Source organism: Salvia hispanica, chromosome 1, assembly GCF_029641045.1.
Source record: "Salvia hispanica isolate PSC_SH4W2 chromosome 1, Shi_PSC_v1, whole genome shotgun sequence".
NCBI classification, from domain to species: Eukaryota; Viridiplantae; Streptophyta; class Magnoliopsida; order Lamiales; family Lamiaceae; genus Salvia; species Salvia hispanica.
The window spans coordinates 43,715,901-43,728,789 of record NC_142692.1 but is presented as its reverse complement, the minus strand read 5'-3'; the positions used below and the strand labels follow the sequence as shown (position 1 = coordinate 43,728,789).

At 36.7% G+C, this 12,889-nt stretch overlaps 1 protein-coding gene, 2 non-coding genes and 1 pseudogene across 3 annotated transcripts; all 4 read right to left on the bottom strand.

Annotated features, from left to right (window-relative positions):
• Positions 1-4,174: 4,174 nt before the first annotated feature.
• Positions 4,175-6,822, bottom strand: LOC125220603 (serpin-Z10 pseudogene; annotated as a pseudogene).
• Positions 6,823-7,332: 510 nt separating this feature from the next.
• TRNAP-UGG (transfer RNA proline (anticodon UGG)) lies at positions 7,333-7,404 on the bottom strand. The gene has a single exon. It is a non-coding gene; the product is annotated as a tRNA-Pro (tRNA).
• Positions 7,405-9,067: 1,663 nt separating this feature from the next.
• TRNAP-CGG (transfer RNA proline (anticodon CGG)) lies at positions 9,068-9,139 on the bottom strand. The gene has a single exon. It is a non-coding gene; the product is annotated as a tRNA-Pro (tRNA).
• A 1,745-nt stretch (positions 9,140-10,884) lies between these two features.
• Positions 10,885-12,633, bottom strand: LOC125220604 (putative late blight resistance protein homolog R1B-13). The gene is made up of 2 exons (XM_048122758.2): positions 12,247-12,633; positions 10,885-11,628 (listed from the first exon to the last, which is right to left on the bottom strand). Exons 1-2 carry the CDS (start codon positions 12,631-12,633, stop codon positions 10,885-10,887), a joined length of 1,131 nt encoding a protein of 376 aa, XP_047978715.2.
• Between the last annotated feature and the right edge of the window lie 256 nt (positions 12,634-12,889).

The window sequence follows — 12,889 nt, the reverse complement described above, 5'->3', positions numbered from 1 at the left end:
AGCCACGTGGGAGCGTGAGGATAAGATGATAGAGCTTTACCCGGAACTCTTTCTGTAAAAGGTACCAAATTTCGGGACGAAATTTTTTCTAAGTGTGGTAGGATGTAACATCCCGGATTTTAGAACCCTAATTTTTGAGCCCTAGAATTTATTGTTGATGACGTGGCATCGGGAATGCAGTTATTTCACGAGGTGATATGGTCGAATTAAGTTTAGGGTTTGTGTGAAAGTTTGAAAAGTCAAACTTATTGACTTTATGATGTGCCATGTGATTTATTTATTTGTGAGTCTATGTGGCAATTTAATTGTTTATGGGTGAGTGAGAATATTAGAGAAAATTTCCATAAATACTTATCACCCTCATTCTTGTGATTTTTGAACCCTAGACCCCTTGGAGAAAGAATTTCTATTTTTCCGGAATTTATTTAATCCTTGGGATATTTATCCAAATTAAATTCCAAGAGCCAATTATTTCCTTGTTTAGAGATGTAAAAATCGAGCCCCCTTGTTTTTCTAGTGATTTTCGAAAATCACTTAATTATGGGAAGGAAAGAATTATTTTATTTTAGTTAATCCCTTGTTTGATTCCTTCCATACCTAGAATTTAATTATTCTACCAAATCTTTCCATACTTCAAGAGATCTTGCCTTACTTTGTTTTAGCCAATATTCAAAAATCCATGCCTTATTTAAAAGGCATAGAAATCGGCCCCTACCTTGTTTCATGGAGGATTTTCCTTATCTTTATTTTGCTCCATAATATCTTATTCTATATGGAAAAATACCAAAACAAAGTCTTGGCTATTTTGAGAGCCTAGTTTTCGAAAATTTGGAGATATTGCCATCTTCTATTTTTGTTAATTCTTCTTCCCTACTCCACAATATTATTTTATTCTATTTATTTATAAGGCAAAAGATATTACCAAATATTCTATTCTTATTACCTAAAGATCTCATTGGACTCTATAAATAAGAACCAAAACCCCCAACCCTAGCCCCCATATTTTCAAAAACTTCACCCCCATTCACTCTCTCAATTTTCTTCCACTTTACTCCATAAATCCTTCATCTTTTGAGAAGAAATCGAAGTTTAATCCGAGGATATTGAAGAACCAAGTCTCTACTTTGTTTCTACCGATTGATTTTTCTCTAAAAGGTATTTTTGCTTAAGAGTTATGTTTATTCTTCTTCTACCTCTTCTTTTCTTTTTCTTCCAACCGATTTAATCGGTGTTCTTGAACCTTCATGCATATTAATTGAGTGAAAAAGGGATAAGAAGGGATATGGGAACACGTGTGTGTGTGTGTGTGCGCCGAGAGTGTGTGAGGTGTGTGTGCCGTGTGTGTGTGTTATGCGTGTGAGTGTGTGTTGAAGTGTGTGTTGTGTAGTGTGTGCTTGATGGCTAAATACTTTTGTATGACATATGATGATCGATCTAGGGTTGAGATGCTAAGAAATATATGTATGCTAAGCGTGACTTGAAATTAGTAATTTATGATGAGTGTGACTTGAAACTTATAAATTATGAAGATTAAGGCGAATCGATGGGAAAGAGGGAAGTAGCGAGACATGCATAAGTTAAGAGTTATAATTGAACCTAATTTGTGAATATGTGCCTATGTGAATTTAAAGGTGAAACCTCGGTTGTGAAGCCAGATAACGGAAAAGCGAAACTACTTGAAATCTAAGCAGTCGAGGTGGGCTTTACTCTAAAAAACACTCTTTTATTTTGTCAAAGATAATTATCGGAGCTATAAGGGTGGTTTAACTGTTATGCCATGCCTATGTTTGTTTTATTGTGAGATTGTGTGCCTGATGCCTAGTTTGTGAGTTCGCTCCATTGGGCTATAGGGCTATGTATATGATATACGAATTCGGGTCTGAGTATGGGCCGCAAACCCTACCAGGCTGTGTACACGAGGGGATCGGGAGCCGTCCTAGCTAGTCGGCCGGTCTCGTGGGCGAAAAGCGTGGCCACGCTTTCGTCGCACTATGGAAAGATTGTGATATGTGATTGTGGAATTTGATGAGAAAAATGGGGAGTTATTTTGACTGGCCAGTCTATGGAAAATATTTTGTGATACTCGTGATATTTCTCTTAACTGCTTAAAACTCGAGTTCACTTGATAAGGGTGGCATAACTTTTGAATAAAATGTTTTGGCAACGAGCTCACTGAGTATTTCAAAATACTCAGCCCTGCATGTGTTTTTCCTATGTGCAGGTTGAATGATGACGAGCGGTGGCGGGTGTTGAGCAGCTCAATTAATTAATGGATATGTTGAACTCTAAGTGTAGTTGTGTCTCCATACATAGCTATGCTTTTTCTCTTGGTCGTTTTCCGCTAAGTTCTAATACTCTGATATTGGTTTGGTTGATTGGCACTCTTCTTCGTTTTTGAGGCCTTACACTTTTCTCGTGACGTTATCTTGAAACCTATGTCATTCTCTTAAGTTTTGATCGTCATCTATAAAAACTCCCTTTCGTTTACCTATTTAAGTTTCTAGGTTAAGTTGTTGCATTAAATACTCTGATATTTCCTTCTTTTCTTTGGTCAGTACTCTTTAAATGAAACCCTAGCCCATGTTTACTTCTTTCGAGTTGGTTTTTGGGTAGCAGCCGCCGCATTTATTGTACCCTAGGAGGGCGGGCTGTTACACCCGCCGTCGTGGCAGCCCCCGGTCGGTGGACGTCCCCCGAATCTGTTAACCAGAAAGGTTTCCTGGCGGCGTGATCCCCACACGGCCTTGCCGTTGTTGTTGTTGTAATTGTTGTTATTGTTGTAACGCTTCATATGAGTACTCAATGAAAGCACCCGATGTTAGGGACTCGGTCCCCTGAACGACGATCGGCGGCTCTTGCTCGGCGATCACGATACGACCAGCGCCCGGATTAGGGTCGACGGCTGCTAGAGACGGCTGTGCGCGGGAATTCTCTCCCGTCGGGCAGCGGTTCTTCTAGGTTTAACGATATGTTCAAAGATAAGTTTGGGAAAATAATAGTTTTCATTCATAATAAAGTTTATGAACATAGCCCTATTTATAGACTAGTTTATGAACATAGCCCTATTTATAGACTAAGGACCCTAGAGTTGGTTTGACTCCTAAACCTAATTCATCTCGGGAAAGAACCAAAAAAAAAATCCGAAATAGAGCTTATAATTACGCTCGACTCATTACTGGAATTAAATAATAAAAATAAACTAATATCCAAAAATAAGAAATAAAATAAAAGGAAAAAATACTCCTAAAGCTATTTGGGAACGTAGTCGCTCAACAAGTCCGGCGGGCGACGGTTCCTCTTCGGCTTTGTTGTTGCGATGGACGGATGCTTCCCTTACGCCGGTGTCATCGGCGTCTCTGCAGTCGCTACGTCCGTCTCGGCTGCCTTCGCCGGTGGCTGTTGCGGTTCCTGTTCAAGGGCGGTATCAAAGATGCACTTTCGGTTATCAGTAGGCAATGTATCAACAGCTTTCTTACTATCTCATTGTTGTCCTAGTTATAGGTAATATCTTAATCAAGTCATTTCATTTCATTTGCCGCAATAATCTTATTTAAATCATACTAGTATCTTCTTGTATAATCTTCATTGGATATAATACTATAAACGACAAGACGATTAATTTTTTGAAAGAGATATCTGTTTACATCATGTAAATAGTAGTTGATGTTTGAGCGAAAAGTTAGAGATAACCAAAGGTTGCAATTTTGTTACTTGCTATGTTATATACTCCTTTTGCATAGCATGGAATGCACATATGTATACCATTTAACTTATAGTAAAGGCTAAAATTAGTCTTAAACATATGATTATTTTATGTTTTTGGTCCTAAACATTATCTTTAAGATTTTTTGGTCCTGCACATATGCAAATTTGATCATTTTGGTCCTCCGTCAACATTTCCGTTAAAAAACTAAGGGTCAACGAGTTTAATCTCAATTTTGACCAAATTACACTTTTAATTTGGATTTTTTACTCCCTAATTAATTCCCTAATATGGAGAAACCCAATTAGTCCGCCCTCTTCTCACCGTCGCCGTCGCCATCGAGCGCAAGCCACCCTCCTTCTCCATCTCACTCTCGCAGTCTCCGTCACCCACACAGCTGCCGTCCGCCGTTGCTGCCACTGCTTCTCGGTCGCCGCCGAGTTTGGTACGAGCAGCTGCGGTCAGCCACGATCAGCTCATCTCTCTTCGCAGTCCCTCCTTCATGCCGCCGCCTCCGTCACCGGCATCTAGCAGATCTCGCCATCCATCGTAGTTGCTGATCATCCAGCGCTGCCGCTGCTGTGCGGTCGTGATGCAGACGGAAGCCGCCGCCGTCGTCGCGGTCAGCCCCTGCTCCCCCTCGCTGCTCGCCCTCGCCCTCGCCGCCACTGCCGGACACGCACAGGCAGCGGCGTCGCCTTCTTGTGTGGTGAAGAATCTGCCTTTGATAATCTGAACTTCTGCCCACTCTCTTGAGGGAATGTGTAACGTGAAAGTAATAGATAATTGCTAGGGTTTGCTGAAACTGATTTGGTTCCTAATTTTCAGGTAGTGCAGATCATGGCCTCATTGATTTTGTGGAACGGAAAATCTTGTGTTGGCCGTTTAATTTTCATGGAATAATTGGGTTTCTCCAAAAGTGCTATTTGCTATGATATGTGTGAGGTGATGTTGATAAAAAATGTTTTGGTCAGAATCTGAGCAGGAAAACGACGGCGAGGAGGAGTGATTTGGCGGCGAGGGCGCTGGGACTTTCTAGTGTGAGAATCTAAGCCGAAAACGGAGGCAAAGAGAGAGAAGGAGAGGGTGAGGAGAGAGACGAGGAAGGAGAACGGGAAGATGGAGAAGGAGGGAGGGGAGGTGCGGAGGAATGGGAAGAGGGAGTAGAGCAAGCGGAGGGAGAAGAGGAGGAGGAGGGAGGTGGCGGCAGAGGGTCGAGAAATGGGGCTAATTTAGTAAAATAATTAGGGAGTAAAAATCAGAATAAAAGTCTAATTTAGTCAAAATCGGGATTAAACCCGTTGATCGTTAGTTTTTATTGAAATTGTTGACGGGAGGACCAAAATAATCAAATTTCCATATGTTCAGGACCACAAAATCAAAAGATAATGTATAAGACCAAAAATTTAAAATGACCATATGTTCAGGACCAATTTTGGCCTTTACTCTTTAACCTACTCCAGCATACGAAAATCATGTTTTATAACTTATTTAAAATAAATTGCACCACCAAGATTTACTTCAGTATATTTTTTGTATTACAATAGTTAACACTATATACGTTTTGACCTTTTTTTTATCTATGTTAAAATTAAAGAAGTAGACTTATTATAAAGAGAGAATAAAGTAAAAGAGTAAAATAAGTGAGAAGAAATGTGTTAACTTTTGATAGAAATGGAAATGACCCCACTAAAATGGAACGCACCAAAATACCATAATGACTTCACTGCTGCAGAATGGTGGGAGTAATATTTTTACATTTAACATTATCAAAGTCCACCAATACTAATTCGAAGGGAGTGTGTCTGTGTGTATGTAACGTTGATCCTAACACTTCAAAAGCCTCATATTATACCCTTTTCAGTCCACCAAAAACAGACTTAATAATGGACGATACGAGTTTTAATACAAAATAAGTAAAGTATGACATAATGTAAATAAATAGAGTTGGTAAAGTATGATAGCAAAAGTGAAAGAAAAAGAAAAAATCAATAATAAAATGGGACTAACTTTCTAATTTTATTGAACGAATGAAAAGATATACTCCCTTTGTCCGCCAAAACCTGACACGTTTTTATATTTTGTGTTTGTCCGCCGTATAAAGACACATTTACCTTTTTTTCATTTTTAGTAAGTGGACCACATACTCTACTAACTTATTACACTCTCATTTTACTACAAAAGTACATTAATATATAAAAATGATACTCATGTTCCGCTAAATTTTCTATATAAAGTCAAATAATTTCTTAAAACTCGCGTCGAGTCAAAATGTGTATTTAAATGACGGACAAGGATAGTACTATTTAAACGAGCATGCGGATTGTGCAGCTGGCCGACGAATAGAACTAGCCCGCTCGTATCCTCTCTAATAGTGAAGATGAAAGGATGGTCGGCCACAAACCTCGGTCGTGGCTGAGGCCGCTGCATAAAGGACGCGCGAACGGCCACCCCTGTCACAGCCGCAGCCTCGGTGCCCACCTCATTCACCTCCACAAACGCCTTGTGCTGTATCTTGTCAACCCACAGATCCTCTCCATCCGGATATTCCTCCACCAGCTCACTCACACCACCCCTCTCGAAAACACCCACCACTCCAAGCTCCTTCAAAACCCTAGACGCCTCAAACTCGAAACCCATCTTAAACTTAGGTATCCGGAATTCGTCAAGATCCACCTTCTTATGAAGGAGATGGTTGTCCACAAACCCGGGCTCATAGCAGACTCTCTCCACCAAAGATGGCAGCCCGTCTCTGGCGTCCGGGAGATAGATGTACATGGAGAATCTGCGCGTGTCGCCGCCATGAAGGTAAGGTAGCTTCAGAACTTTGAAGCCATCGAAGACGCCAACGCATTGCTCATCCCGGCTGGTCATAAAGGGCGTGCGAATAGAGCTTCCGTTTGTGAGGTGGAAATCATCATCTCTTGTAAGATTTGCGTTGAATTTGTTGCTCCATGTCCCTTTGAAATAGACAGCATTTGCGAAGATGAGTCTTGTCAAATTGGAGACTGAATTTCGTGCGAGTATTTCGTGGGAGCATTTCGTGGGAGTATTGCATTCTCACACCACGCATTTACTTCTTGCCTAGCCTCTTCTCCCTTCAAAGTATTAAGATACATAATTTTAGCATAATGCTATAAAAAACAATAGGTTTTGCGAGCAATTATGAATTAAAATACGTGCCGTTTCAAAAGTTTCTATTTCAAAGACATAGGTAGTACTATTTTAGTTTATACAGTAATTAACATATGCATCTCCCAATTTTTTGTCTAACAAATCGAACTTCACCTATATATTGATGTGCAATATTTGAAATTTTAGTTGTGGAATGCTTATCAAATCACGTACTACCAAATTAATTTAGTTCTATTGTGTTGTTTGAAAATAATTCGTGATGCTATTTTAATAACACCAATCAATATTATTCTTTCCTTTTATGTTTAGGGAAAATTGCTGCAAAAATTATGAATATTAAACCTTGGAATTGATCGAGTAAAATAAAGGACTCTGATTAATGGCAATTGTTTAATTATACCTAAAATAAATATAATTAGTCGAGTATATAGATAGTGAAATATATTAAACGGGATAGATACTTAAAAAAAAAAGTACATAATATTTTCCAAAATGGGGCATTCCGAGAATCGAACTCGGGACCTCTCGCACCCAAAGCGAGAATCATACCACTAGACCAAATGCCCAATTTATTAACCTTGCATTATACGTTTTGAAAGTAATATTATTTTTATGACCCACAAACTATATCTCACAATCGTGCTTAATTAGTATAGTAATTTTATAATTCAAGAAAAAATTGCTTGTTTTACATAAAAGTAATTGAATTTTAAGGGATGAAAGTAATTTTAAGGGAGTACCTATTTTAATGAATAAAAGTTTCAGTTGTCTTGAATGAAATGCGTTTCAAATACAAAAGGCGATATTTCGAGTGATTAAAGGTGAGTGAATTTGGGTACAACTAATTTCAGGCATGGTGTGGACACCTCACAAGCAATGAGGGGAGTTTACTTTGATGGATGATAATATAGACAAAATATATTTGATAAATTATGACTAAATAATTGTTTGGCTTATTTATAAGTTTTTTATTAGGGATTGCGTTAGTGTGCTAACTAATTTACAGTAATAACTAATAACTTTCAATTATGTGTACTAAAATTATCAACACAAAGACATAATTATATCAATACAACATGTAAATTTAAATATCAACACAGAGACATAAGTTTATCAACACAAGAAGATTGATAAATTTATGTCTTTGTGTTGATATTTTTTAACATACAAAATTGATACTACCTCCGTCCCTGAAAATTTGATACAGTTTACTATTTCGGTCTGTCCCTAAAAATTTGATACACTTCACTTTTACCATTTTTGGTAGTGGACCTCATATTCCACTAACTCATTCTTACTCACATCTTATTATAAAACTAATACTTTAAAAGTAGGACCCACATCCCACCAACTTTTTCAACTCACTTTCCATTACATTTCTTAAAACCCGTGTCGGGTCAAAGTGTAGCAAATTTTGGGAGACGGAGGTAGTATTACTTATTAGTTATTACTGTAACTTAGTTAGTATTTGATCACACACCTTTTTTTATTAGAACTGATTAATTCTGGTGTTAGAGAAATTGAAGAATTGCTAAATATGAGTACTATTTGAAAGAAAAAAAAAAGATCATTTTGTTATAATCATACAAAAATAGAGGACAAATATAGCCAATAATAATTTGTATGACTAATTTTTGGAGATTCTGTATTATAGATTGGAGGAGATTAAAGAATCAACGCAACTTTAATTTGAAGTGATAAAATAATTATTCGCTTTGAGTGATTAGCTGCAGGCCAAACTATCATACATGGATCTAATCATGAAAAATTAATACTTGATTAAGTTATATCATTATATATTATTGATCAATTCATGTCTTGTCACTCATATGGACGTTAGTTATAAACTTCTAAGTTTAATTCAAGAGTGTATTATTTAAAACGGTAATGAGTTTTCAAAATTAGTTCCATCACTCAAAGTAAAGGCACACAATAAGCTTTATGGTTTCAAAATTAAAATGATGTATATGTATACCGGAGTACACAATCACTAAAAAAGGTTTTCTCGAAGTGAAATATATTAGCAGAAAGATTTATGAAAAAAATAGTACAAACATAATTATTGAAACAAACTTTTAAGTAAAACTTAGTACTACTAAAATATATTTTTCCTTAATCATCATTAAATGAAAATCGACGTCTAAGAACGTTAAGCCGCAAGCCGACTCGAACCGTGTTTCAATCAATCGGAAAAAAAAAAATGAAAATTAAAATAATTTAAAATTTAAAGGGGCATTCCGAGAATCGAACTCGGGACCTCTCGCACCCGAAGCGAGAATCATACCACTAGACCAAATGCCCAAGTGCTAGCTCTCAGCTATAGAAATTGATTTGAAAGGATACGATGTTCACATTGAAATTTCTAGGTAAATTCGTTTCAAATTAAGTGTGGATTACGAAATGTGTTGATGGTGAATATGTATTTGATGTGTTTTTTGGAAAACTATAGTCTATATATCCATTGAAATTTATAACTGTAAGTATCAATTAGTAATATAATCAAATGTACATAAAACAACGCGTACAAATAATATTTCCCTAATATCCTTAAATTAAATTAAAAGAATATATTTTTTAAATTTTCAGGATATTATAAAATCACAAAAATCATACCCTTATAATTAATAATTGGTGATATGTTGAAGTTACAGGAGAAAAAAAAAAGGATAATTACACCATGCATACAAAATGTTTTATCAATGTTTCAGAATTAAAATAAAATAAAATAAAATAATAAAGAAGGAAATTAGGAAAACTAAAAGAATGACGATGAACACCAACTAAGTCAGAATGCAGAAGAGCACAATTTAGAAGCACATGGCTGCTGCTATCATATTTCATAAGTACAATTTGTTTTTCGACAGAAACTATAAGTAAAAACAGCAAGTGGTATGTATTAATGGGATGTTTTCATACTACAGGGTATAATATTGGTTTTAAATAACAAGAATAACGGCGTTAAGTGATTGTTAAAGAATGTATTAATATGAGATACTAATTAAACTATTTGTACTATGTAAATTTTAAACTTTTTTGTACTAATTTGAAAGATTGATAAAAAATTTTGTATGAATTGTGCAATTAACCAAAAAAAAACAACAATTTGAGCAAAGAAACACAAGTTATAGTGGGCTTCATGTAAAAGCCCACCCGACAATGGATTTAGCCCAAAACCAACAAATTATACGTAAAACCAACTAATGAGGTAATTTATTTTTAATAGACAACATCTTTTAAGTCACTAGCATTGATATCTACGTATGATTTTCAAGCTGTATATCATATATAATTTCAAAATAAAGATTCATTGTGGAATAGTTGCATATAAATCCAAACTTCAATTTTTTTAGTAGATTTCTAAAATTGAAAGATGGACTAGAATATGAGCAATTTTTTATTTTTCCAGCAATTTTATGTCAAGGGAATAGCTTATTTTGCATATTGAATTGAAAAAACTGACATCACATATGTTTCTACATTTTCTAAGGAATTGTCGACTTGGACCTTGATTTCAAGCTCATATTGGTTTAATGTTAGCCCAAAAATAGTCATTGATTTATAATTTATGGAGTGCAATCAACACATCACACAATTAATCATACTCGCAACATTGACTTTTCATCAGCAAAAACTCAAGAGATAAGCACCAACACAAAATCTCAAGCTCAGAATGAATAGGGAATATCAAAATAAATTACAGAAATAATCACAATCTTGAAATGAATGCTATACTTGGAGGGTAAAAGACAACAGCAAATAAGTTCCAAAAACATACTTGGAGAAAAGAGTACATATTCTTATGGCACGGAGGGAGTAGCAAACAAACACAACTTCAAACATCTCGATTTTGTGGACTTTCATCTTCTCCTACTACAAGTAGACCTTATATGTGGAGCAATTCATGTAAGACTACCTACAATTTTATTAGAATTTTGATGTGAGGATTATCATTAAGATAAAACAAAGCCTAATAAGGTTGAGTTGTTACCTCACAAATTTTTCAGTGAACAATGATTTGAAGATCTTCGTTGCCGAGTTCCTGTTGCTCATCCTTTATTTTTTGAGCTGAATTCAACCACTGAATCACTACATTTGTACACCGTGATTGAGTGAAGTGTTGGTATGTCTCCCATGCATGAAGGGATCTCCTCCAACTCGGATATAGAGCGAAGAACAAGGTGCTCAAGGCGTGGAAAGTGGGCGTTGTCTGTGATCCAACAATCTATATAACAGCTCTCAATCAGCAAGAACTTGAGGTTCAAGAATTGGTCTTCAGATGTTTCCCACTCAGACCCAATGAAGGAATTCTTTTTCAGCTTGAGAACTTGAAGAAGGGGCAACGAACCTATTTTTGTATTCATGTCTTCCCATGGGAGCTTTGTATTTACCAATGCCAACTTCTTGAGGGAATACGGGAAGCTCACTTCCCGCATCAAATGGCTATCAATGTTATGACATTGAAGTTTAAGAGTTTCAAGTTTGTGGAGCCGACAAACATTTCTGAGATCATAATAATCTTCTCCTTCTTTTACTCTTGAGCCGTCTATTTTTCTTTCATAGTATAGCTTCAACATTCTGATATTGGGGATTCTTTTAAGCACACCCTCACCAAATTTGAGATTCTTCACACAAAAGAGTGTATGTAGGTTTTCCAACACCATATCCTCTTCGTCACTGAGAGGATCGGAGACACAATATGCCATCCCTCCATCGGCTATGACATGCCTAAGTTGAGGCATCTTCCAAATCTCGCAAACGAAATCCGCACTTGCATCACGTAAAAATAGTGTCTGTAAATTCCACAGAAAATAGACCGAAGAAGCTAATGAATGACAAGCATTCATTGCTAAAAGAATACGCAAGTTAACTAGTCCATGGACAATCTCCTGAAGATCTTCGTTCACTATAGATCCTACCCTCAATAATCTAAAACTATATGATAAACTCTTTGGATATTCCCCTAAAAAAGACCGGACCAGTGATGCAGATTCCAAGGATTGAAGGATTGGAGTAGAATATTCATCTTCTTCTAACATGCTTAGAATACGACGTTGAGAATTTATGCCCCGTGGAATGGTCTGCTCCTCCAACACACATAAGAATTTCAATTTTCGAGCTTCTCTCAAACATAAATCTCTCTCAACAGGTCATGCATTTTGAATGACTTTAGTTGCCCAAAATGCTTGCGTTGATCAACTATAAGCATATTTCTATCAACAAGTTCTTCTATATACCCTTTTGCTATCTCTTGCAAACACTTCCCATCAATTGGTTTTACAAATCCCTCCATTACCCATGATAGGATGCAAGGAAATACTGAAATCTCAGCATCTTCATGAAATCCCCCCATATCGAGAAAACATGGTTTTAAATAGACTGGCAAATTATTTATAACTCATGTATAATACTTGCAAGCAACTCTCGCTATCATCCAAATTTACACTTGAACTTAGATTTTCTTCAAAAATTCCCCAACTTTCTTTTGTTAGTTCAGACTTCGATAATAGTCCTCCTATGACAACAATTGCCAACGGAAGTCCTCTACAACCTTCCACAATCTTCTCTCCGACACTCTCCAACTCAAGAGGGCAACTTCCATCCCCGAACACAGTTTTGGAAAATAGGTTCCAACCAGCAGCCTTATCCAAAAATTGCATATCATGACCATTCGAGTAGTTAAACAGTGATGCCAAGTTCGATAGCCTTGTAGTCACTACTATTCTACTCCCATCTCTATTATCCGGGAAGAATCTCCTAACTCCATCCCATGCCTCAATATTCCACATATCATCCATCACGATAAAATACCTCCTTCCTATCAAATATTGCTACAAAAGTAATCCTAATTCATCTTCACTCAAATCTCCCAAATTTTTCTCATCTTTGTCTACTTGACCAAGAACTTGTCTAAGAATTTCCGGAGCATTAAACTTTTGAGAGATCGTAGACCATGCACAAAAATCAAAATGTTGTTGGACGAGTGGACTCACATAGATATTTCGAGCGAGAGTGGTCTTGCCCATCCCACCCATTCCAACTACGGGGAGAATT